General features: G+C 42.5%; 1 protein-coding gene across 7 annotated transcripts in view; it reads right to left on the bottom strand.

Annotated features, from left to right (window-relative positions):
* CBLB (Cbl proto-oncogene B) overlaps window positions 1-23,380 on the bottom strand; it is a 192,184-nt gene extending 168,804 nt beyond the window's left edge. Inside the window, exons 1-3 of one of the 7 annotated variants that reach the window (XM_037907760.2) lie at window positions 23,042-23,380; window positions 21,636-21,815; window positions 10,478-10,728 (exon numbers count right to left, since the gene is read on the bottom strand). In XM_037907760.2, the coding sequence (XP_037763688.2) occupies window positions 10,478-10,728; window positions 21,636-21,815; window positions 23,042-23,194 (584 nt within the window). In that variant the 5' untranslated portion in view covers window positions 23,195-23,380. Of the gene's footprint in view, window positions 1-10,477; window positions 10,729-21,635; window positions 21,816-22,682; window positions 22,996-23,041 lie in introns of those variants that run through there. The other 6 variants (XM_037907747.2, XM_043538543.1, XM_037907754.2 and 3 more) reach the window with 6 other exon arrangements.
* Between the last annotated feature and the right edge of the window lie 4,302 nt (window positions 23,381-27,682).

Here is a 27,682-nt window from a genome sequence, read left to right as displayed (position 1 = left end):
GTGTGGACATCATCAATAATGCAGGTGCACAAAATAAAATTACTCTGCCATAAAAGAATCCTTTGAATTCGACTTGTTAGACAGTAACAGCTATGATAACTCAAGCCTTATTAAAAAAAGGTAAAAGAAAAGAACACTCACTTAATGTTAAAGGACATAACGAGGGAAAAATGTTTTTTCACGGCGTAATAGGACATAATAAGACTCTATAGAAACAATACTTAATAGTACTTTAAACTTTCTTGCACATTATATTTCAGTAAACAGAACTGTCAATCCCTAACATTTTCCATCACCACACAATCAACAGTGGGTGAAAGGAGGACCTTCATGAGAGAGGTAGAAGACTCCGCTCCAGTTTCTGATAAGTTTAGGGGTCAGTTCTGTCAACACTACTAGGCCACAGTATGTTGTCACCACTGCTCTGACCAAATCCCAGAACACAACAGTATTTGTAGTGAGCATTTGGCCACCATTGGAAGACAAGATACTGGGCTAGATGGACCATTAGTCTGACCCAGTGTGGCCCTTCTTATGTTCATCTGTGGCTATAGATAGAGGCGCATTTGCACAAGCACAGGTTAGTCTTGGATGGAGCTATTCTGGTGTGTGCCACAGAAAAAGGAGCAAGGGCTGCCACAGATCAGGAATGGGTATTGGCACTTCAGGCCCCAAACCAGATTTAAACATAGTTGAGTAACCAAAAGTGTGTCATTGTGACACTGGTAAGTCAAGTGCCAGCTCTGGCCAAGGCCATAGGCTTTAGCTAAGAACTGATAAACTCATAGCTGGAAACTAACATACAGGTGACCTGGTTTGGTTAAGTTCAAAAGAGCTACCAGTCTTATAAGAATGTATTTAGTGTTTAGACTCTATGAAATGCTTGTGAATTGCTGTATGCATCAATCTCACTTGTAATGTCTGTGTTCCATACAAGGTAAAATATAAGCTTGTTTTATAATTGTAAAAATGCCTGCTCTGTACTTGTGAATTCCCCCTGCACATCCAAGAGGGCTATCAAGAATTAAGTGGGCCATTATAGGACAAAAGCTTTGACAGCCCCATACACCCATGGGCAAGTACACGCAGAAGGCCTCGTCCCACCAGGCTGAATGCTGGAAGAGGGAAATAAAAACAGTTAACATGAAGACTTTTACATCTCTTTGCTGTTTGGAGTATCTCAAAGGAGGGAGCTAGGAAACAAAAAGTAGAGATCCCCAGGAAAGACCCTGGGTTAAGCCATGAAAAGACATTCACTACTGACAGATCACTATGTCTCTGTAACCTTTTGGAACCACAGACTGAACTCATTTGTGCATATATGTTGCCTACTTTAACCTTTTTCTCCCCCTAATTAAAAAACCTATAGTTAATTACAGGATCGGCTACAAGCATTGTCTTTGGTGTGAGACAATGCTTGTAGCTGATGTGAGACAATGTGGTGTGAACCACAGTTTGAGAACCGCTGATCTAGATGATCCCTGAAAGGTATTTGTCTAACCTGCTCTTTAAAACCTCCAATGACGGAGGTTCCACAACCTCCCCTTATGCAATTTATTCCAGTGCTTAAGCACCCTGAGAGTTAGGAAGTTTTTCCTAATATCCAACCTAAACCACCCTTGCTTAAGCCCACTGCTTCTTGTCCTACCCTCAGAGGTTAAGGAGAACAATTTTTCTCCCTCTTCCTTGTAGCAACTTTTTATGCACTTGAAAACAGTTATGACCCCTCTCAGTCTTCTCTAGGCCATACAAACCCAATTTTTTCAATCTTCCCTCACAGATCACGTTTTCTAGACCCTCAATCATTTTTGTTGCTCTTCTCTGGACTTTCCAGAAAAGAGGTAGATAAATGGAGAATGTGGCACCCAGAACTGGACACAATATTCCAACTGAAGCCTTATCATGGAGTAGAGTGGAAGAATTACTTTTCGTGTGATACTTACAACACTCCTGCTAATACATCCCAGAACAATGTTTGCCCTTTTTTTGCCACAGTGTTACACTGTTGACTCATTTAGCTTGTGATCCACTATGACCCCAGATCCCTTTCTGCAGTTCTCCTTCATAGGCAGTCACTTCCCATTTTGTATGTGTGCAATTGATTACTCCTCTTAGGAAGAAACACTTTGCATTTGTCCTTATCAATTTCATCTTATTTACGTCAGACCATTTCTCCAATTTGTCCAGATCATTTTGAATTTTAACCTTATCCTCCAAAGCACTTGCAACCCCTCCCAGCTTGGTATCATCTGCAAACTGTGTGTGGGCTCTCTGACATTATCTAAATTATTTATGAAGATATTGAACAGAACGGGACCCAGGAACCATCCTTGTGGGACCCCACTTGTTATGCCCTTCCAGCCTGACTGTGAACCCACCGATAACTACTCTCTAGAAATGGTTTTCCAACTGTCATGAGCCACTCCAGGCAGCATGACAGTCATACCCCAGAAAACCACTCATTTTTCTCCAGCTGAAACCCTTTCAAATACCTTTTTCTCTGCTGAAACTCCACAACTAGGATGGACATCAAATGGAGTTGCCTTTCTTAGTCCTAAAGCAAGCAACAGCTCTGCATCCTTAAAGGAGATTAACAAACAGCAAATGGAGAGTCTAGAGGGCCCAATTATGCACTACTGTATGAGTACATTTATTTATACCTGTGCAAAGTGGATGTATAATGCTACCATTCTGATTTGACAGCGTTTTATACCCACTTAGCACAGTGTAAGTGATTATGCAAGGTGCAACCAGTGGAGAATTAGGCCCTGGATTTCCCACCACAGATGACTGAACCGTGCTCAGTTTTGATCATCAATACCATATTCAGGAAAACTCTTAAATGAGAGCTTATATGAAAGCCGAAAATGCTGCCTCATGTTTATAATAAAGTTTCATATGAAAACAGCAACTAGGCAAATGTACCATCTGCCCTTCTGGATCTGGAGTTAAGGCAATAAAAACATTTTCAAATCAAAAAGATCTGTGGTTTTAAACCTTGTTCTTCCTTCTCTCCAATTTGAATTAATAACTACCATTTGGTTATTTTTGCTATTAATACATTGTTCTCATTTTGCAATGTAACCTACTTGTCCATAAGTAGGCTAGAAACTGTCATAAAACTAACTCACTATTTTGTGGCCTCTACATGCTCTCACCTGCCCTCTGCAATAAAACTCTCTTTGTCTGGCTCTCTGAAGAGTGTGTTTGTCTAAATAACCTCTCGTTTAATTTACATTAGTGCTATAGAAAACAGCAAGCAATTTTTACTTCTGCAAAATTCAAGTTCAATTATTCACATGCTTAGGGTATGCAAAAATGATTTCTTACACTGTTTTGTTCCAGGTCAGGGGGTGGGGGCGGAATCTCATTGCAACTTAAAAGCTGTCAGAGAATCTAATTTCCATTTTCACCTCCTGCATACCCACCCACCTGCCCTCCTACCTCAAAAGAGGTTTTCTTCACCTTGCATTTTTATTTTACAAAACATTGCTAATTATCTTCCAGTTACTTAATCTATTTTAAAATTGATACAGAAAATCTTGCCTGTGGTACTGAAAACGAATTCAAGATGTTGATAAATATCCAAAATGGGGGACAAGACGTGGGAGGGGGACAAGCAGGAAAGAAAGAAGAGGAAACCTTCCTATTTTCCCTTAAAAAACAAGAGAGATAAACTTGTAAAAATGGCAAGTGACTACTTAAATCACAGGAAAGGGCTTTGATGCCTAGATTCCAGTGAAAGCTGCTCAGCTTTCTTTTCAAAGCTTCTCTTTCTGAACTAATCAGAATAAAACGTGTTTCAGAAACAAAATTTAATTTTTAGACTTAGCCTCAATATAGGAATTGCCAGATCACAACAGAGCACAGATTCATCCTACTTTATGTTACGTAACTCTGGACTGAACAGTTCAGTCCAGGATTTACTGACGACTAAAGACATCAACTGTCTGGAAAACTGGAAGGCTCTGGGGACTGCTAATGGGATGTGGAATTTTTCACCTCAAGGTCACAGATTCAAATCCAGCGTAGGTTGGCTGACACCAAATGTCATTACCTTTCAACAGCTGCTCAGCAGTCTATGTGAAATGAACTGGTGGCCAAAGACTACTTCTTTAAGGACAGCTGTGAGTATCCCAATTAGTGTCTTTCTTGAATGTCTGTATTCAATTTATATAATGAATCTGTTGATCGAAGTCTAAGTGCCTTTACTAAAGCAAAAATCGGCCAAAACAATTTGAACTTGAATTTCGAACTCCCCTAAACTTGATATACCCTCATAAACATCTCAACACGAAACTCTGACTTTGTCACAGTAAGGAAGGAGAGGAGGAAGATGGTAATTTCCAGAGTAGAAAGCTTTTCACTGAGAATACCATGTCATCAATATCTGGATGTTCCAGTTCAAAGTCTGTTAATTCAACCAGTGTCTACACTACACTTCCCAGATGTCCAGATTTCATATGGATAGTCCAAACGTTTGGGGCTTTTTCTTATATACGCACCTATAACCCCCTACCCCGTCCCGATTTTTCACACTTGCTATCTGGTCACCCTAGTCTACACTGCCACTTTCAGTGCTAAAACTTTAGTCATTCACAGGTGTGGAAAAAACACACCCCCCCCAAGCGACAAGTTTTAGGACTGAAAAGCTACCACCGCTCATTTGGGATGTTTTTGTTTTGTTTTTTTTTAAATCGCTGGGCGAGCTCTCCCCTGGAGATAAAAACGTGTCTGTGCTGCCGCGGCCACGCTGTAATGTGGGCAGTGTAGACATACCATACATAAATGTAACTTGCCTTAGTTGATCTCATCTATCAATAGAGACTGCATGGAGAGAAGAGGAATACACTAAAGACCCTAAACCACTGACAGCTTTATAGGGGACACCACCATCCAGAAACAAAATGGAAGCTTTTCCAGGGTATGAAGTATAGATATAATGCAAAGGCACCAGCGAACAAACAGTTGCATTCTGCACTAACTGACATGTCCAAGTGGGTTGCCTGTCTGAAAGCGCCAAGACTCAAAGAACCCAAAAGACTAAGCGGCCATGGGAACTGAGAGGGATTGTGTCCTCACCATTGAAGTCCTACACAATTCTACTCCTATACAACTCTACTCCTCCCTAATTACTAACTTGTCTCTTCTCACCTCACCCCAGCCTCCCCTACCAATAATACCAGCCACAACCCTCCCTCACCCAGTCTCCCCATTTGTCTCAACCATTTTCACACCTTCCCATTACACCAGGGACACCCTATCTCAGCTGATCTCCAAAGGCCACCAGCCTCTCCTCCAGACGCACTTTTGTTGTGTCGCCTACAAGAGAGTAGCTGACACTGGCTAGACCAGTGGTCTCCAACCTTTTTAAGCACAAGATCACTTTTTGAATTTAAGTGCAGCCCAGGATCTACCCCACACCTTCCCCAAGGTCCTGCTCACTCCATCCCCCCCTCCCTCCATTGCTCACTCTCCCCCACTTTCATCTCCCACTCACTTTCATCAGGCTGGGACACGGACTCTGGGCTGCAGCCGAGGGATTCGCAGTGTGGGAGGGGGCTCTGGGCTGAGCCTGGGGCAGGGGTGCAAGCTCTAGGAGGGAGTTTGAGTGCAGGAGGGGACGCCAGGATGGGGCAGGGGGTGGTTTGCGGTGCTGACTCTGGGAGGGGGATCAGGGCTGGGGCAAGGGTTAGGGTGTGGGCTCCCCCCAGACAGCGGCACAGCAGGGCTAAGGCAGGCTCCCTGCCTGCTCTGGCCCTGCGCCACTCCCAGAAACTGATGGCACATCCTTGTGTGTGTCTGGGGGGGGTAGGGGGTCTCTGCGCACTCCCCATCCCTGCAGGTGCAGTACCTGCAGCTCCTATTGGCCACAGTTCCCCATTCCTGGCCAATGGGAGCTGTGGGGGCGGTGCCTAGGGGCAGGAGCCATGCACAGAGACCCCCTCACCTCCCCCCTCCCTCACACAGGGACATGCTGGCCGCTTCCAGGATTGGTGCGGGGCCAGGGCAGGCAGGGAGCCTGCCTTAGCCCTGCTGCACTGCCAGACTTTTAGCGGCTGGAAACTGCAACCTACCAGCAGAGGCTCCACGATTGACCAGTTGATCGCGACCTACCGGTTGGTGACCACTAGGTTAGACTGAAGGGCAGTGACGGATTTATAAAAATAGGTATATATTTTGACTGTATAGTTTAATCACTCTCAGTTACCCTTCACTTGCTGATTGTCCTCTCAGACTGCCAGGTATGCATACACAGCACGAACCGCAAGGCAGTCACTGCTGGAATATAAATAACCTACGTCACTCGGAGGCATCTCTTCCAGGACATGATTTGCCGGGTACTGGAGGGAAACTCACCCTGTCATCTCTCATACTACACTGGAACTAAGTGGTTTTAATCTCCAAGCCTATAAGTTCAACATCTTTAATGAACATAAATGTAACTTGCCCTTCACCTCTTTTCCAAACCCCATCTTTCTTTTTATGATAATTCAAATTCTGTGCCTGACTGAAAAAAACAGACAGCCCGCAGAAGTCTTATGTTTTTTGGATGGACAATTCTAGGATGCAGCAAGCCAAATGGAATCTTATATTTCACATAAATGATGCTTTCCAGTTTTAGTCGGCTTCCTAATAAATGAAAAGCAAACACAAGGCCCATCAAAGCATACAAAACAAAAATGGCAGTTTTCTATCTGACCCAATAATTTTAATAGGCTTTTTTATAACCCCCTTTTTAAAATATAAAAGAAAATCTATATGAAGAGTTATGTAATGTACATAGTGAATTGTGATGAATAGAGCCCTTATTTTAGATACTGACTGAGCAGAAGTTCTTTTAGATGAAAAGAGATAGTTGTATATCCTACTTCATAAAAAAAGAGGAATATATGGAGAAAATAATTGTTTAATACAGGAGGAAGTGAGAAAAGGATTTGGATCATTAAACACCAAATTATAAACTAATTAATGAACATAGGTCATTTATTCTCTTTTACCATCAATGTTTAGCAAGACGTTTATCCCATAGGACAACCAAAATATACATGATAGTCATAAAAGCGCTTACACAATGGTCATGTACACTGTGGTATGAAATAATTAGTTTACCAGATACTATAGTTTCATCATGAATTTTTATTTAAGATGCGCATATGATCCAAATGGGTGACTACATTACTTCCTTCACAGGATCTTTTGGGGCTAATATTTATTACCCGTTCTTTATCATAAACAGTGTTCACCTCAAATCAAAAAGTCATTATTTCTATCATCATTTTCTTAAGCCTACTATATCATTATAAGTAACATTACTAAAACTGAAAGTTCAGGGAAAAAAAGGTTATTTCTCCAGTCAGTTTCCTTTTATATTAAAAGTAAACAAAGAAATACACACACATATTGTCAAACTGTCAGTTTCCCCTTTTCACAAGGGTCTTTTTCACAGCAACAAGGGAGACACGTACCGATTACAAAAGAGAAAGTGACTGTAAACCCACAAAAATTGGCAAATTGGCCAGGGGTCATCAAACTGCTTTTAATCATTTTTGTTGTTGGTTTTGGTTTGAGAACTGACTAGATTTCAAGTTGACAATATCCTTTAAAAAGGTGGGGTGGGGGGAGGGGGAAATAGAAAAAATTAAGTTCTTTTATGTTCTCACAGCATTGTGAAATCCTGTATTAGCCTGAAACAAATACATTTAGAAACAAAAGTTAAAAATAACATCCTCCTTTACTTACCTGCCAAGACCATAATTGTTAGGTAGGGGAAAGACAGCCCTGAAAATGGGACTTGGCAAGTTAAGCAGTTTTCATTCAACTTTTTAGGCGGGACACTCACATATAGAACTAAATATCACTGCTAACACATTCTTGGTAGATGTTCACATACACAGGCAATGCACTCACAGAATACAGAGTGCACTGAAATAGTTTAGGAAATCTAGATTACCATTCATTTATGGTATTGTCAACAAAAATGCTCCATGAGGCATGAGTTGTTGAAGTGACATCTCAATCTTTAAAGCATTTAAAAGCTTAAAGTCTTAAATTATACAGTATTTCAGAATTAAGTCCGTGTAGGAAAATCAATATCATTCCAAGGATTAGTCTTTTAGCGGTAGCAGCTTTTCCCTGGTTAGGTTCGTATATGCATGTTATCTTAAGACTTGTCTACAAAGAAAAATTGGACTTCTTTAAATATACTAGCATACAGTGATACAACTACCTAGCATGGACGCAGTTATATCAGCATAAAGTTGCTTACAGCAGTTTGCGTATTCCAGTCAGAGAAGGGGGAATAGGCTATACCAGTATGACACACCTTTACGCCAATATAGCTAGATCCATACGAGTGTGGGGGTTACCAATTTAACTATTTAGGTAGAAAAATCATATCCCTAACTGAAATAGCTAAATCAATACAAAAATTGCATGCAGACCACAAATTCCCTTTGTGTCTACTGTACACACACCAGCACTGCCTATTTAAACACAAGTAACAGGTGTACCACTGAAGATTTGGTATTTTGATTCTTCTATACTGTAGTCGTCCCATTTCCTACCTTCACTTCATATCAGACAAGCAGAAGAGGAGAATCATTACTTCCAGGAGGTACTAATTCACAACAAAACTTCAAGTAGCTACTGGTGGCCAGCACACTGCATTGATATGGCTTGCTTTTCAATACTTTTTCTGAGGTCAACTTATGAGACTGACCAAAAAAACCTTGACAGTTAGTAAAAGGTAGGAGAAGGAAATGTGGAGTTCGATACACCACCTGCTTCACAAAATACATTTGTGTCACCAACATCATTATCATCCAGGGTTTGAAGTAGAAAACTGAAGGGAAACCCCTCTAACATCCATTCTAACCTATATAGTCACTAAAGGAAGGTTTGAGTGTCCGTACAAACCATATCAGGCTTTGTTTTTGAAAGAAGGGACCTGAAAATTGCTTTAATTTATTGCAAGTATTGTAGCAAACCCACAACTAACAATGCTATGGGGAAGTCAAAATAAAATCTGTTTACATGGTGCAGTCTTTTAAGTCCAATCTCCCCTTACCATAAAAGTTTTCATTTCCTTTGTAGCACAATGACTTCTGCACATGCTACCAACAGAATGCTAGAAATCACAGTGTGACCAAAATGCAACACCCTTCAGATGCTTATGGACCCATACTGAAGACGGCTAAGACAGAAGAACTTCCTTACCACTAAAGTGAGTCAAATATCACATTTTTTTTTCTTTCAGTAAATTAGTCTGAAAGTCTTCGTAGACATGCAGTCTCCCAAATGTAATCAACTGCAGGTGTGAGAGTGGGCTATTTTTTATTCTCTAGAATTTAACTAAGTTTGAGCTAATATTTGGGATTGCAGTACATCATAAAGCTGTGGTCTTTTAACACTCCAGCAGATTGGTCAGGAAAAAAACAGTCTAAATCAGTGGTAGCAACAGCAGAGACATCTACAAGAACTTTCAGAGTAACAGCCGTGTTAGTCTGTATTCGCAAAAAGAAAAGGAGGACTTGTGGCACCTTAGAGACTAACCAATTTATTTGAGCATAAGCTTTCGTGAGCTTGTTCATGAAAAGAACTTGTTCATTTTCATTGCTTCTGCCCATATAGAGTTTCATCAGCACTGAAACTGTTGTGCTGCCGCACTGGTCCTGAATTCAGGTGCAGAAAGAGGGGGAGGAAGGCAATCCTCCGTTTCCCCCAGTAGACTATAACCCTAAAAATACATCTTGTGTTTGTTCGGATAAGTCTAAAGACGAGTCCAGTGAAGATTCTTGCATTATGGAAGCGCAGACCCATGATACAAGTGCACCCTCATACATACTTTTTCTAAACCAGAAGTGAGCACCCAGTAAAACTGAAGAAATAAGTTAAGCTAAAAGCTACCAAGAAAGTACTAACTGCTACACACATTAACAGCACAACAGTGTCCTGTTAACAGCACCAGCTCTCAGCAAAGCAGAAATCAGGTAGACCTTTCAAAAGGCTACTCAGTACTCATCACCATTCTGAAGGATCAGCACCCTATGCAACCTGTGATCTCTCCAAAAGTTCTAAGCATTACACAGTTTTGTTCCATTTTATTGCGGGGGAAAACATCTCTCAATTTCTCTTTGTGAGAAGTAGATTACATCGGCAATGCTCTAACAAGAGGGTCGGTCGGTCTCTCCTAGGAAAGGAGCTACATACTGTAAGTCAGCTGAAGGAGTAATTCTACAGAAATAGATATTTTATAAAGGAAATGCACTTAGTTTTAAGTTCATGTACAGTGACACAGAGTACCTAGTGGAACAAAACCAGCTGAATTACAGATTGACCTGCAGGGTCACTGCATCCAAACAATAAATATTTTCCTCTTTAAATAACTAAAATGTCAAAACATTGTGGAAATAAACAATGTTAAAAATGCAGACAAGCAAGACAATCTGCATTGATGTGTAAATATTTCTCTTACCTGTCCTGAGACTGTTCCTCATACATCCGCTCCTTGCCTTCTTTAAAGAGTCTTATAGCCCGTTTTGATTTTTTCATGAGACTGTCAATGTAGATTTTAAAATATTCATTCTCACTGAGTTGTGCAAGTTTCTGGTTGTCGTCACAGTTGCCCAGTATAAGTCGCAAATGTTGATAAGTGTCTGGTAAAATGTCAAGTATGTAAGGTGGGCTGTTTTTCAACTGAAGTTTGGGATTTTGGCACAGTCTGACCTAGAAGCAAAAATAACAGTGTTTAAAAAAGCACTCTCTGATCACTCCACATCTGAAAGAAATGTGTAGGGACAAAAAATGATTTGACATCTTGAAATAAGCAAAGGCAAGTATACTTCTCAGGCCTCCAAGCAGGGAAGGTTTACAATTCTGCTTTAACTTATATACCATATGATGCCAATGACATCATTGTTATTGTCTAGTTTATGGAGAACTTAACCTTCTATTGGCATTTGTAAGGATCAAGTAGTCCTAGCCACTCCTCTCCACATTTTATGCATGTGTTCCTTTAACAGGAGCGCCTTTGCCTGCCTGCTCTGCACCACATATACTACAGAGACACTAAAAAAGGCTTTACTATAAACTCAACGTTTGCAACTTCAGGGTTCTACTAAAAGATGGCATCTACATGCACCCTGAGTCATTAAGTTTTTAAATGGGACCCATTATATATAAACACTTCAGTTAATTTCCTTTTAAAAACTGACAAATGGAATATGCTTCAAATGAATAGTTAAATTTCTATTTTGTACATATTTATTTGAATCAAATCTACCATACAAACTGCTTCATACACCAACCACGACAGCCTGCTCCTCTATGGGGAATGTATATACTTATTTAAACTACTGCCTTCACAATGACTTTTTTAAACTGTCTTGTGATCTTGTTAGCTCTCGTAACTAAGTAAGTTTAGGCTTGATCAGTCTTGGATTTAAAAAAAAAAAAAAAAAAAAATCCAGGTAAATCCAGATGCTGTAAGAAATTGTGGTAATGACCCAGTGGGCAGCATTCTTCAGTCCAAGCTAGAACTAAACTAATGTCCCATATGTTTGCAGGGGGTACTATGCCACCAAAGATGCAAACTTCAAGATGATGCTCATTATCCACTTTGAAAGAGTAGAATTTTAGTCCTGCGTTCTGACCATATACCAATTAAAGGCAGTTCTATTCTGGCTACCTAAATTCTCCTGTAATTTCAATTGAAGATGGTATTTTACTTCATTATTCTGTTCTAAATTACTGTATAGACTTGACACACAGTTCCCTAGAGCTGCTGCATTCCACCCTACAGATGGTTGTATTTCACTAATGAACTAAGCGGTCCCCGTATATGAGATTCTTTACGTAATTACTGTAGTATACATATGTAGAGTGTGTGCATATGTATGTAGTAAATCAATGAAAATACTTATGAGAAAGAAAATAAATTGAAGTGTGATATACAGGTTTTATACGCATGAATTGAGGATTACTTTTTTTTTTTTTTTTTAAGGTAATGTGGCTAAATCACTAATATGTAACTGTGATGGGTAGACTAGGCCCAAAGGCCCCCTGCTGGAGCCTCAGGGGCCTGCCACACCCATCCCAGGAAAGGAGCAATAGAGAGGTCCTCCAAGCAGTCTACAGTGGCTGAGGAGAAGCAGCCAATCAGAGAAGCTGCAAGCTCATATAAAAAGGAGCTGTAGGGCCAGAGTGAGTGCAGTTTGCTTGCTAGGACTGCGGGAGCAAGAGATGCTCCTGGCTACCTGCGAGGGCTAAGGCGGATAGTTGCTAGCAGGGACCAGGGAAGCGAGGGAATAGTTTCTGACCAGTCACCAGGACTCACTGAAGACAGGCCCAGGGAAGAGACTGTCTGTGGAACTGTTACCCCTGGAAGGGAACTGATCTAGACTGACCCAGTTGGAGAGCCAGGGTCAGAGAACTAAAGGGCAGGTGACGAGCCCCCAGGAAGGAAGCCATGGGGGTGCTGCTCCACCCCAGAGTAGGAACCTTCATATGCAAACTCATCAACTAGGGTATTGAGATAGGCCCCATAGGGCCGACTGAGGACCGGAGCCCAGGGAGGGCTACAGGGACAGTGTAGGTGGCTGGGCCAGAGGACTGAGTCGCTGAAGATGCGACGAGAGATCCAATCAGCTGGAGGTGTAGCTTGCGAGAGGTGTGTGCCGCCCTGCTGAACAGAACTAAGAGATTGCAGGCACTGAGAAAGGGAGTGCTCACGAGAAAGGGGGTGCTCACGAGAGGCAGATGCTGACCCTGTTACAGTAACTAAATATGTATTTTAACCTTCAAATATTGCCTGGGACAAAATTTCTATTCATACTAATTTCATGACTTCAAAGTCCAATATCGTGGGCAATTCCAGTGGAAGAGACATCCCCCTAGAAACTCTAAGCTATTTCCTGTGATACAAAGACTGAATTTCTAGCCCTCCAAAGTCATGAGATACCAAGCATACCTTAAAATTGTCACTAATTCCATGCTGCAACATAAACAGAGTGGAAAATTCCATATTTGGCAGGAGTGGAGACAGAAGGAAAGCACGTTGCAGTTTTTCTGAATGGAAGTGTTATGCACATATATCGTAAAACAGGGTCAAAATTTAATTCAGTTCCTACTTTTAAAACTTATTACTAACCCTAGTAGGCCGCAAGAGCAGAACTCAAACTGACAACTGTTGATGCGAAATTTTTATATTATAGAGGGGAAGCATTTAAACATTTGTAAGAGTTTTCTCCCTTATTTTTCTTGGCCCTCATTCACTTTGTGTATCTTTCAACAGCAGTTTTCCTCTTTAAAGACTCACCCTTTCACTTTATCTGAAGTAAAAATGATGTGTGTCAGTTACTTGTTATGGGAGGGATTTTAGAATCACAAATAGAGGGTGATGACATCCTTGAAGCTTCTAGCCCGAGAAAGAAAGAGTGCTTATTTGGACAACATATCAGCAAAAAACAAACCCAGAAAGTTACAATCATGCTAAATTGATCCACTTTTTAAAAATTAAACTGAAATTATCTACTCTGAATTCCTCCTAAGGAAACTGGATGATTAAAATAATTAGTTCTTATGTGGAAAGGCATGCTGCACAAGGAGAAAAGTCATACTAGTATAAGTGGAAGAAAGGTGGCTTTATGTATACCAGAAAGGTGAACACACTATTTCACAGGGTATGCTGCCTGTATATACACAAGTTGCTTATTTTGGTTGAGGATTTTCTGTGGCTGGATGGCCAGACAGTTGAACAAAGGACACACTGTGAAAAAACAAGACTCAGTTCCTCTTTCTGGTGCTTTAGAAAGTCTTTTTTAGTCCAATACAGTCATATATAGCTAACAACAGGATTCTGTGGTCAATCTGGTTTACCATTCTTCACTGTCTGCAGACTATATGGAGACCAATTACAGAACAGTACTAGACACCTCAAGATTAGTAAAGTCCTTCAGTTATACAAAAATATTTCTACAATAACTCAACTCCTCTTAACTTTATCATTTTAATTCGTTTATCACAAAACAAGTGATAGAGTTTAGTTCAAATGCTTAAGAGTCCAAGCACCCACGCACTAAGGTCGTGAAGGATTTTCTACACTTATTTTTATAGTGGACCAGATTGCAGTATGGAGGAAATGTGTCTGTAAAGAGATGGTTGTGTAAACCATATGGCTCCTAGAGTCAGGATGTCCTGAGACTTACCACAAGGGTTCACATTAACAGTAATCAACAAGAAATGACAACAGCTGACGTAAAAGGCTTCCTAAAACAACCAAGCTCTCGTAGTACATACCTTTCTGAAAAACAAAGACACAGCAGGCTGAGCTTTATGATGCAAACCTCACATTAGCACTAGCATAGGGTATGAGTCAAATCAGTGATTACTTTTGTATTGTGACTTGGATTAAGCATGTAGGTATTTAGTAAGCATTTAGTCTATCAAAAAAAAAAACAACATTCAGCAAGTTGAAAATGAAACTTTTCCTTGATTGAGGCATGTTAACGTGTATATAAGATCCTTGAGGTAGCCTACTCATAACACGATGACAACATATACCACCATGTTTAATCACTGTGATACTGGGGCACCTACTTCCTTCTAACGCATGGCCAGAGTATGCACCCCATCCTATCAGAAACAGATTTTGTCATAGTGATCTTTCTATATCTGTAACCTCCAGGCTTGACTACTGCAGTTCACATGGAATGACACTCTCACCCTGAAAAACCAACTCCAGTTAGAACAAAAATGCAACAACCCATCTATTCATCAACATGGTTCACTGTGAACACATCACTACAATTCTCCATGCTCTCCATTAGATATAAGAGGGCAGACTGATATCTTCTCTCACATTGAGATGTATCTTAACTCCAACAATGAAATAAACATGATTACATTAGTAAGATGCTACCCAAAGTGCAGAATTAAATGGGGTTCTTATATTGAAAGGTTTCCATGGGACTGGTCAGAGCTACCCTAGACATCACATCCTCTTTTTTGCACCACTCTGACTTCCCTTCACAGCTTCTTTTCACTAGCTCAAACAGTCAGCGTGGGAGACCCTCATGAGACTGGAGACAAACTTTCAGGGGAACTGGACCTAGACTATGGAATTTGTCTCCGCAAGAGACACGGAATACAACTTTCAAGGGCCTTAGGCCCAAATGCAAAGCCTATTTCTTCTATGTAGCTTTCCCTCCCAATAGCTCTTCTCAAAAAATTAATCCTACACATACAAAAAAAGGTGATACCTATTCGAGTTCTATCTTACTGGCAGGGAAGGGAAAGAGAGCAATCACTTTGTTTCTCTTTAACTACATGGGAGATGCTCAGTAACTATGCTGATGAGAGTCATATACAGTAAGTACCTAGACACAGAACACTTTGAAGAAGTAGGATAACATTTTTTAAACAAATATGACTAAGTTAGACAGTGTTTTAAAGTCTCTTCAGATTAGAGGGAAGAGATTTCCATTGCACCTATATATCCATTTGATTTCATCTAGAAAACTGTGTGTGTTCTGTTTGTTCCACGATGATCTTTTTGAAAAATTGTTTTTAAAGGTCAGTTTTAATGCTTTGATAAAACAGCTTTACACTGTCAAGCAAAGCACGGCAACACTTACACACCAGGATATGTTTAAATGCCAAAATGCTGGTCGAGGACCATGTGAGAAAAGTTACTAACAGCAACAGAATAAGTTATCTGCTGATTATGACTCCTACTAAATTCTCTCTAATCAGCTGAACCCAATGGACAGGACAATTAAGAGTATCAGTGACTAGTATATTTCCAAGGTTACAATTTGAAAGGCTCTACTTAACCCGCATCTTCTGCCACACAGTGCAGAACCACCACAAGATTCAAACAAATTGGCTCAGAATACCACACATGGGTTGAAAGTGGCTACGCAGCAAGATATTGTAACACTTCTGATCTCCAGAAAGCCACAGCACACACAATCCCAAAGAACGAATCCTGAAGAATGAAATGGCGGATTGGCTACTGGGAAAATGGGGAGATCACAAGGTGCAGAATCACCCATCAAAGCCCACTGCCCCCAAGACAGCATTAACTATCAATGCATTGGCATTGTACATTGCAGATGGGTAAAATTACCAAGAGGTAGAAAAAAAAAAAGACATCTGGAAGAGGCCATCTCACCAGAATGGATGAAGAGGCCTTTGCTATGTGACTTCAACCCGAGAGAACAGTGGGTTCTCATATCCTGGATTCGACAGCTTCCATACTGTAACAGTGCTTGTTTTAATATGGGCATGGGGATGCAAATATAGCAGTGTTACTTTAAAAGCAAAAAGTGCAGTGCTTTGATAAGCTGTTCATGCCTCATATCTGCCACATAGATATTCAGAAACCAGCAATGGGAAACTCCCCTGGTTTTTCACCTGATTTTCTGTGAAACTAATGTTTTATCCTTTTTTCCTCCACACAAGAGAGGTGTGTGGACATAAGACTTTCAATCAATATTTAAAACACAGTGTAACGACCAGTTCATATACTGAAGAACGCTGTGGTTATGATTTACTTAATTGGTTCCTTTGTGGTACTGTGAAGTTAAGTGACTTGGGAGGTTATACATTTCCAATGTTACATTGAGGGTTATAAAAGAATAATGAATGTATACATTGGGTTTCACACTCGTTAACTGTACTCAATAGAGACACTGGATGTTAGAGAAAAAAATTGGATTTTGGCATCCCCTCATTTTTTTTTAAAAAAAATGTATCACTTTTAGTAATGTGGTTTTGCATAATTACAAAGCCAATAGCGCAAGCTTTGAGTACACATTGTGCTTTGCTCTTAGACTATATTAAATAGCAAATCAAATTGCTCTTCCTGCTTTCCATTCTGGATAAAATTTATGGTGTAGACCATGATAAAGCAACAATACAGTTTATATATGAATTTTACTTCCTATCCTGCTACTTAACCGTATTTCCCCCTAGCACTTCAGAGTACCCTGTAGTGATCGAAAGTTGAAGCACTCATACATGGGAGCACAAATACAATATTCTTTCAAAACATTTCATAATTTCACTAACTTGAAACACTTAAAATTAATGTGAACTCCCAGCTCTTAATAGCCAGACTATTAAAGGTGTTAATCTACTCTCATATTTACATTGTAGGTGTTTCCCCTGCTACTCTCAAGATAAAGGCATGCTCCTTATAGGAATGCACTTTTGTTTTCTAGATTCTGAAATCTATTATGCTTATGATTTTGCTGCAATATCATCAGATGTTAGAAGGCCCTTCCAACGTATCTTCAATACATTTTATAGAAAGACTTAAAATGATTTGTAATTATAATTTTATTATTGCACCAATATTAATAAATTTCAGATTCAGTTCTCATATATAGGTGCTACACCTTATTTTGAGAAAAACAGTCATCCACTATATCAAAGAATTAACTTTATTATGAGTCCAAAGATATCTGATGTATTACTAGCACAAAACTATCACTGGAAATTATGTCCAGCTTTCTGGAACATGAAACAGGAGCATCACCCAAACCTTGGTATTATACAAGGTAATGAAATAAACCAATGCTCAAAAACATTTTGATGTAACTACTGCTTGTCCATTCAAAAACAGGAGTTTACACAGAAATACAAAAAATTGATATTAAATCTACTGTTAATCAGGAGTTGTTAAAAAAACAGAACTTAACTCTCTTTTTTGTGTATCAGTAAGCTTTATAAAAAGTAAATTTAGATTCAGCTTGACATTGCCCCACATGCACTGATTTGTTTACTTGTAACTACAAGACTCAGTAGAGACTGCATCAGGAACAATTAATTTTGTATTTTTCGCAAGTAGCCTCAGTAGTAAATATTTACCTGAGGGGACTTTATCTAGAATGTCATGCCATCACATTTTGTTCTATCAATTTTGACAGGATTCTTTCAACTACCAAAGGAAAGTTGTGGGGGGTTTTAAAACTGGTACCAAAGAGATTTCAAGGTGAAATACTGTATATGAAGTTGCAGCCTTAATCCTGTTCTCAGAGCTAAAATATAAAACCATGAAAAACAGAGTTATGAAGTCTCAAAATTGACAGACCCTTAACTATAACAATTCCAAGTCATGGCACGTAATATGCACATGAAGATTTGCATGATGTTGCTAATGAACTTTACATACAGCATTACGTATTCTCCAAAAACCCTAATCCCACAATATAGTTATTTTACTTTGCATAATTTTGTAGTATTGGATAATCCCACAATGCTTGTAAATAGAGCAGCAAATATGTTTTGCTACTCAAGTTACTTCATATATGGAATCTCAACTAGTGAGAAAGAGCAGGGACAGCATGGAGATGAGCATAGGAAACAAACGCCCGAGATCTAAACCCAGTCTTGACAGTGGTTCTCTGTGTCCTTGGGCAAAACAACCTCTCTGTCTTGTTCTCTACAGATAGAGAAAGAGGAGAGATTATAGCTAAAGACCAATATTACCACTAGTTATTTAGGCCTTGAAACCACAGTCTGATCGCTGAGTGGAGATCCCTATGATTATGCAGAGACCCACTGAGTTCACTGGGACTCCGTGTGGGTATGTATATGCACAGATTCACCAGACTGCAGGATACAGGCGCACAACAGTATTTAAACCAACAGTTACTTGGGAAGGTTTCTAACTATTTCTGGTTTTAATCCCTGGTTTTGATTTAGATAGAGGAGAAATTTACCTTCCATTGCCTACTGCTGAGAAGACTTAACATTGGTTATTTGCCAACACGTTACGTTTATTCAAATGCACTCTCTTCACTATAAGTACCAAATGCTTAACTCAAGCAAGTTACACCATTTGGACACCATTACATCACCCTGTCTCGTATACTTTAATGTAATTTGGAAATAAAATTTGATTAACTGACAGCATCTTAAAGAAGATACATCGAAGACCAAATTGAGGACACTTATCCAGTGAAACCAAAAAGAAACCAAAGTGCAGCCTTTCCAAATAATTCTGCAGAACAGGCCACACAGTCTGTTTTGATGCACTGATGTAATAATGACAAAGTTATTCTATGCAAGCTGAGTGACAGCAATCCCTAATTCTAAACAGTGAGATTAAGATTCAAACTAACCAAAGGAAAAATGCACTATAAGGCTTTCTGCATGGACATATTATTGCAAAGAGGGAAATATCAAACTGTACATTCCCTCTATTGTTTCAAACATGATATAGACAGATGCCATCTTTTCAAGATGAAAACATCTTGAAAAGTGTGAAGAGTAGTGTCTGCCTCCAAGTGCCTATATTTTTTATATTAATTATGACACATTCCCTGTTTACAGAACTTAACCAAATTCAGATCTGGAAGTAATAGAAACAACTCACTGAAGTCTTTGGAGTAGTACTCATTTAGGTTGCCTTTTAGAATTAGCTTTAGGGGCTGTTCTAATAAATACAAGTAATATTCTAGTGTAGTGGTTCTCAAACTTTTGTACTGGTGACCCCTTTCAAATAGCAAACCTTTGAGGGTGACCCCCCCTTATAAATCAAAAACACTTTTTAAATATATTTAACACCATTATAAATGCTGGATGCAAAGCGGGGTTTGGGCTGGAGGCTCACAGCTCACAACACTCCATGTAATAACCTCGCGACCCCCTGAGGGGTCCTGACCCCCAGTCTGAGAACCCCTGTTTTAGTGGTATAGGCATACAATGGCAAATAAGGTTCCAATAAATGATTCTGATCATTCTAGTTTAGCAAGATGCATCAAGTTTTCCTAATATTAATAAATATTTTGCATTTATATACCACCACAGGGATCTCTACATTAAAATGCTTATATTTTAAAAATAAGTGAAAAGAACCACAGGGAGTTAAGTTAACTTTCCAAAGTCAGAGTCAACATCAGAGTTAGATCCTTAGGACATGTCTAAACTACAATCTTAAATCGACCTAAGTTAGATTGATTTACGGCCAATGCAGCACTTCCACTGACTTACAAGGGGCAGTGGGGACGGGCTGAGAGACTGCCCAGACCCCAGCTGCCCTCCCGAGCTGCTCGCCTTCCTGCTCCCAGCTGGGAGCAGGGGGAAGCCACCAGGGGCTTCTCATTTTCAGTTGGGAGATCCACAGCTAGAGTCTGGCTGCTGTGCTCCCGGCAGGGAGCGGGGATCCCGGGGAACAATAGGGCTCCCAGTGGGGAGCCTGGGTGACAGCTCAGCTTGGAGCGGAGACAGCAATCTGGCCCAGAGCCATAAAATTGACAAGAATGACAGCTAACCGCCAACGTAAAGAAGACACTGCGTTGCCCTAACTACAGCAACATATGCCCTACGTCTCTTGTGGCGGTGGAGTTTTATGTGCATGTAGTAGGGCACTTATATCTGCAGGAGCAAGGCTGTAGCATAGGCACTGCACTTAACACTGTAGTGTAGCTGCGTTATGTCGACCTAACTCTGTAGTTTCAGAGTAGCAGCCATGTTAGTCTGTATCCGCAAAAAGAAAAGGAGGACTTGTGGCACCTTAGAGACTAACAAATTTATTTGAGCATAAGCTTTTGTGAGCTACAGCTTATGCTCAAATAAATTTGTTAGTCTCTAAGGTGCCACAAGTCCTCCTTTTCTTTTAACTCTGTAGTTTAGACCAAGCCTTAGAGTCACGTCTCCCTTGGTTCTAGGGCCTCAGACTACCAGGTATTAAAGCCTCAATCATTTCAAAGGAAAGCTTCCCTGTGTTGATTATCCTCAAAAATCAAGCTCTTACCTACCAAATCACTCTGCCTCGTGGGACTGTTACCCAAACTAGTAAACAAACTATTCCTAACTTTAGTACAGCACCTTTTTAGCTAATTTGAACTTAGTCTATAGAAAGCTGTCACTTCCGCTGTATAGTTTAATAAAAATGTGCGACTTTGAGAAAGCAACATGCAGACGCTACAAGATCTATAAAGCAATGTTCCCTACCCCCAACCAACAATAACTGTCAATAAAATACATTTCCAGTTCCAAAATAAATAGTTAAGCAAAGAAAATGTAAGAGTACTTTTTAAAAAAAATCCATGCAAAAAATGCAGACAAAGGATTTAAAAATAAAGGATTTCTAACTAATCTGTTTACTCCATTAAAGGATAATCAGAGAGTGATTTCCTCCTCAGGCACAATTCTTACAAACAAACATGTACAGTATGCATATGACTGTCATGAGAGTGCTTTATAGCATGATTAGCTTAACTGAAGTTACATGCGCAAGAGGTTTTGTTTGCAGACTGACTAAACGGGACCCTCTTTGAAACATAAGGAATATTTGATGCACAAGAAATAAATTAAGCAGTTTTTTCACAACAGCTCTACAAGTCTGAGTTATTTTGAAGGACTTTGACCAACAAGAGCAGCAGGACTTAAGGCAAACATGCATTTCCCCACTCAAACAAGATTAAAAAAAACCCATAGCCAGAGGCCAGCAAAATGAACAAATAGGTTTATCTGACCTAAAATGCAAGTCCCTCTCTTTTCAAAGAAGGACACACATGGCAAAGGAATAAAATCTGCAGGATGATGTAGATTCTCACATGGACCCATGTAAATAACTTCCTTCCCCAACAGGAGAATACAATATGTACACACACAAAACTTACCACTTTGTCCATTAGCTTCCAAGTCTTCTCCACAGTTCTGCGGTCAGCAGCTGCTTGCTTGGGGGGCCCCACAGCATCCTGAATAGCATCTATGATGCCCAGAATACGCCCTTTGCGGGGGTTTCCTCCTCGGCCACCTGGGTTCCGGCCATTCAGGGAACTGGCCATCTGGGATCCGATCTTAATAAAAATAAAGAAATAAGAATTATCATAAGGTGTCCTAAAGACATAAAAAAACAAAACCATACAGAGAAGTACCCTTTCCTTTCCCCAGTCAGAAAACAAGAAGAGTATGTTTGGGAACTGGCTTAACTTTTTTTGATGAAGAGTATAAACCCACCTGGGCTGAGTTTACACTGACAAGTGACCCTGGATTTGTCATCAATGTAAACATAAACAGGGTAAATTTACACTTGTGTGTGGACACAGACTTTTACCCCATAAACAAAAACAAACAAACAAACAAACCCACACCTACACTTTCTGCTTCCACCCTTCCTAGCTTCCTCATAAAGAAATAAAAGCGACTGGTGAACCTAACACTACTGAAGATCACTTTACACGCCCCTGTTGGGTTTTCCAAAGACTCCAATAAAGGTACAGATGATCATGTACACACACAGCTCACCAGGGACACAAGCTTGTCACCAGACAACAAAGGCATATGGACTGCCATTTGCCAAGTTTAAAAAAAAAAAAAAGCCAACAAGCCTGCGAGGAGCAAATATTTAGGACAACAAAATGAACCATACATACGGTGTATTATCTTGTATAAAGAGTGAGAGAAAGTGAAGAAGGGGGGAACCCTAAAGAGCAAGAAGGAAATTTCTTCTGTAAATCCAAGCTCCCTGAAGCTTTGTTTCACAGGAGCGACAGCTTTGCCCCCTTCTCTGTCCAGTCTGAGCAGATGGTGGGCGGGGGGGGGGGGAGCCAAAAAAGTATTACCCCCAATAAGTCTTCCCCTCCTTCTTTTCTCCCTCCCACCTTCTGCGCCTGGCTTCAGTCCCAGAGGCAAGGACGCGTCCCCCCAGCCACCCACCCACCCACCCAGCAGCGTGTTAAATCCCAGCCGCGCTCCCGGCTCCGGAGGTTCTCGCTCTGCCCCCTCGGCAGCCACACGCGCCCCCTTCCCTTCGCACGCACCGGCAGGCAGCGAGAGCAGAGCAAGTGGGACGCTCCGGGGCGTCGCTTGCCGCTCAGGGGCGGCCGCTGCCCCCGCAGGAAAACACGGAGAGTTAATTCACACCATGCCGCCCCCGCCCCGGGCTCTCGCTAGCCAGCCATGTGGCTGGGGGCCTGCATAAAGCGGGGGGGTGACGGGGGCACCGCACAGAGACACCCCACCCCGCGCTCCCAGCCTAGGCTACCCCGCTCCTGGAAAGTGAGGCGCGCGCGCGCACACGTACGGGCTTCAGCGAAAGCGCCGCTCCTCCGCTGGGCTCGGCTCTTCCCTCCTCCTCCTCCTCCTCCTCCTCCCCCTCCCGCTGCTGCTGCTGCTGCCGCCGCTGCTGCTCCTGCTGCTCTCCTTGAAACATACACACACTCCCCGAGCCCAGCATTCACTCCCACGCATGCGCGCTGCAGAGGAGGAGGAGGCGAGAACGGGAACTTTCCTGGGGGGGTTGGGACCCTAAGGCTCAGAACGTTAGCCAATCGGAAGGGGGGGAAAGGGTTTGCTTGACAGGTCAGGCAGCAAATGGATGGGAGGCAAGGCTGGGCTGTACGGGCTTGAGCCCCTCGGAAGGCAAGGGAGGGGCGAGGGGCGGGACAATAGGCTGGCCTCCGGAGTAGGATTGAGGGGGGAAGGGGCCAATGACAGTGCTAGCCTGGGGGGGAGGCGAGGCTACCGGTGCCACCTCTTGCCTTCTGGCTTCTATCTCTGTGCTTCTTGATGGAGGGGCGGGGAGGGAAGAAGCAGGGGCTAAGGGGAGGGGGACAGCTGGGGGAGGAGGGGCAAGGGGCAAGTGGAAGGATGGGGGAGGAAAGGTGTAGGAAGGAAGGGGTTGGTGGGTGGACTAGAGAGCCTGAGGTGCTGCAGGAGAGGGAAAGGTGAATTGGGGAAGAGGGGACAGACAGAAAGAAAGAGGAAGGAGTTGATGGGGATAGATCTAGGTTTTCTATAGGGTGAGGGAGTCAGTCAGTCCTATGGTGAGCCAGGCCCAGAGTATCTGCCCTAAGCCTTCTTACACATTGGGAGAGGGCTTTGCTGTTTTACACTAAGGATCCTGCTTCTGAGTAGGGGGCACTTTTTATAATCTGTCCCTGGGATAGAAAGGATGTTGTTGTGCCTGTTTTACTGACATACACTGTGTTGCCAGCCTCAAAGTCAAAAAGTTAGGTCCCAAAAAGTCATGAGATTTTTAACAATCAATTGGGATATTTTTATTGGCATGCGGGGTTTCAAACCTCTTTAAGTGTCACATTTACAGGTAGAAAAGGAGTAATTGTGGCACCTTAGAGACTAACCAATTTATTTGAGCATAAGCTTTCGTGAGCTACAAACTTATGCTCAAATAAATTGGTTAATCTCTAAGGTGCCACAATTACTCCTTTTCTTTTTGCGAATACAAACTAACACGGCTGCTACTCTGACACATTTACAGGTATTTCTCTACAGCCATGAGGGCTGGAAACTTACTTTTTTAAAAATGAAAGCTGAGAGTCCCCCTTAATTATAACTTCCAGGACAGTTAAGAAAAACACCAAATATTGTGAGTTGATAATAAAATTGTGATAGGTAATAACAGTGAACACATAAAAACCCGTTCTACATATTTATTTGAAAATATCTCTTTTACATCTATACCCCTTGATTCTCACCAGAGCTCTCTCTGAAGGTTTAGTACTAGTACTGAAAGCTTCTTATCCTCACATTAACTAAACTGTATGTCTCTGAAACATGAGCTTCATGCATAGGACGGATGCAGAATATTGGAATTCAGACTTACCATGGAGATCTGAGAGCATCCTTACATTGTTACTCTTAGAGGCTAAAAGTTAAACATTCAATATTTTGATGCAATTTTTGTTTTCATGGAAATCCAATTAGTTTTGGGATGATTTATTTCCAAGCTTTAGTTTTCTTTTTCTGAAAATCATCTTCAAAAGATGTTCTTTCCTGATTGCCCCCTCCCTCAGGATTAAAAAACATTCTGCCTTTTTTCTCATTTTAGCTATTATAATAGTAATATTGGACAGGAAGAATGACTTGAGGAAGCTCTTGACAACATCTGTATTTCCAAACTGAGATCTGCCTCATTGTCATTCTTATTTACATTTATCATTTATTAAATACTGTAAATCCAGGTGTCCTTTCTGTTTATTTAAAATGTGTCTAGTCATTGCTTTGGGCACATGTACAACTATAAAATCCTATTCATAAAATCTGTGCTCAGTGGTTATTGTTTCTCTGCATCTTTAAAATGGGAACTGGGAAACACAGTCCTAAGTCCATTGAAAAGTTTCCCATTTCACTATCACCTCTGCAAATAACTCTGCTTCCTGTGCTGATATCCTGGTTTATGACTTTCTCTATAGATGTAGTTTCTAACCTTTTTTTTTCTGTTGGAGCCCTGTGTAAGATACGCTGACTGGTGGCACCTTTCATAACCACGCCCTATTATAACTGTCACCATCTCTTGTTTTGGTTAAATTTTATTATATATATTATATTTTTGGCCTTGTGTGTGTGTGTGTATATATATATATATATATATATATATTGTGACAGGGTCAGGCCAGATGGCTACAGGAGAGTAATTTTTTTTTTAATCAAAAGGTATTTTTTCTATTTGCATAACACACTTACAAAACAAAACAACAGCATATGCAATGTGTAACACAGCAACCAATCACAATTGTTTTCTCATTAGCTTCAGGGGAGGGAAATGTTCAAGCTTGCCTGGGCCCAGAGCGGGGGGCTTCCTCAACTCTCGTGGTCTTCCACCCTTCCGAGTTACCTGGTGGTCCAGAGCGAGGGGGCTTCATTGACTCTCAAGGTCTGCCACCCCCTCGAGTTACCTGGCGCCATGCGCGAGTGTCACCAACAATTCCCTCCTCTGAAAGCACCCAACAAAAGGGGCAGGCTGTGGGGTGGACAACCGGGGGGGGGGCGGGGGCACGTGCACCCACGTGTGAAAGGACCCCTCTCAGGTGGTGGTGTCCGCAGCAGCAATGGCTGGGGCTTGGGTCCCTTACTCTCTCCCCCAGTCAAAGGGTCAAACCAAAGGGAGCCGGACGGGGACACCGAGCAGAGAGCCTCGGACAGCGCCCACCGCTCCTCAAAAGCATCAAGGGAGTCGGTGGACGCCACCCAGAGGAACTCCGCCCGGATACGTGAATGGACTGAGGATCGGAAAACGGCCCCACAGTCACAGGAGACTCCATCAGCCAACCTCCTCTCTCTGGTTTTATAGATGGTCGTTTTAGCCAGGGCCAGGAGGAGGTTAACTAGGAGATCCCGCGACTTTGTGAGGCTACAGATGGGGAGTGCATAAATAAAAAGGTGAGGGGAAAAATGCAACAAAAAACGTAATAAAAGATTTGTGAGGAGCTGGAACAGGGGCTGCAGCATGGCGCACTCCAAATATACGTGCGCCAGGGTTTCCCTCACACCGCAAAAGGGACAAGTATCTGGGATGGGGTTGAACAGTGCCAAGTACGTGCCCGTGCTCACAGCTCCGTGAAGGAGCCGCCAACTGATGTCCCCGACGGGCCTCGGAACCAAGGTGGAATATAGGCTGGCCCACTGGGGCTGCTCACCCTCCAAAGCTGGCAGAAGGTCTCGCCACTTTGTGTCGGGGCGGGACACTAGGGTGAAGGCGTGAAGGGTGTGGAGCACAAACGTGTATAGATGTTTCCTTGGCGCGGTTTGGAAGCGTACCGGCTGCAGTTCATGCAGCCAGCTCGCCGTAAAGAGGTGAGGGGGTCAATTGGGTCTACGGGGAAGGGGTCCAATTAAAAGATCCGGTGGGCCTGGGGTAGAGGGTGGGCGGGGCATGCCCTCGAGCAGGACCTGATCGAGGTAAGCTCTAGCAGCGGGCGGCAAAGCGGCCTTCGCCTCCTGAAGTACGCGCCAGGGGCTACGAGGTCTGGAAAGCCCCATGCGCCGAGCGAGCGTCAGGGGATCTAGCCAGTTTCCCCGGTCGTAGTCCAGGAGGTCTCCGACTCTCGTGACTTCTGCCAGGATCAAGCTCTGGTGCACCGAGTGGGACTCCGCCACCTGCACACAGAGTTGGGGGTTGTGTAGCAGGGGCTCCGTGAGGAGATCTGCTCCCACGGTGGCCGCCACGGACCTGGTCGTGAGAAACAGTTTCCAGGTCCGGAGGAGGTCCTGGTAGAAGACCGGCAGTTCGGAGAGGTCTCGCGGAAAACCTCTCGGACAAAGATAAAAGAGCTGCCGGTCGTATCGGAGCCCGTGGAAGCGGCGCAGGAAGGCGTGCGCCAATATGCTCCACGTCGAACTACCTGCACTGTAAAGGAGCCTCTGCAGGGCCTGGAGGCGGAAAACGCGGACCTGAGTGTACAGACATTTCAGGCCCTGCCCTCCTTCCTTCGGGGTAAATGAAGAACTCCGACAGGGGCCCAGTGCATTCCTGACCAAAAGAACTCTAGAATCAATCTCCGGAGGTGGGACAGGAAACCCGGGGCCGGGGCCAGGGTGTTGAGCCGGTACCAGAGCGTGGACAGGACTAGTTGGTTAAGCACCAGTGCTCTCCCTCGGAGGGAGAGACATCGGAGTAGCCTTGTCCATTTCCGGATCCGCTCTATCACCCCGCCCTCTAAATTTTGCCAGTTCTCCGGCGGGGAAGGGTGCGTGGCGGAAAGGTAAACGCCGAGATAGAGCAAAGGACCCTCGCTCCACCGGATGGTCTGAAGCGCGGGTGGGAGGGAGCTTGCCTGCCGCCAGTCCCCTACCGCCAAGCCAGAGCTCTTGACCCAGTTGACTCGGGCGGAGGAGGCTGCCGAATAGATGGCCTGGCATGCCTCCACTCGCGCCAGGTCGCCCGGATCTTGGACCACGAGAAGCACGTCATCGGCGTACGCCG

The sequence above is a fragment of the Chelonia mydas genome, chromosome 1 (assembly GCF_015237465.2).
Source record: "Chelonia mydas isolate rCheMyd1 chromosome 1, rCheMyd1.pri.v2, whole genome shotgun sequence".
Taxonomy (NCBI): Eukaryota; Metazoa; Chordata; order Testudines; family Cheloniidae; genus Chelonia; species Chelonia mydas.
Note: the sequence above shows the minus strand (reverse complement) of the source record. Positions and strands in the feature narration are given on the sequence as shown.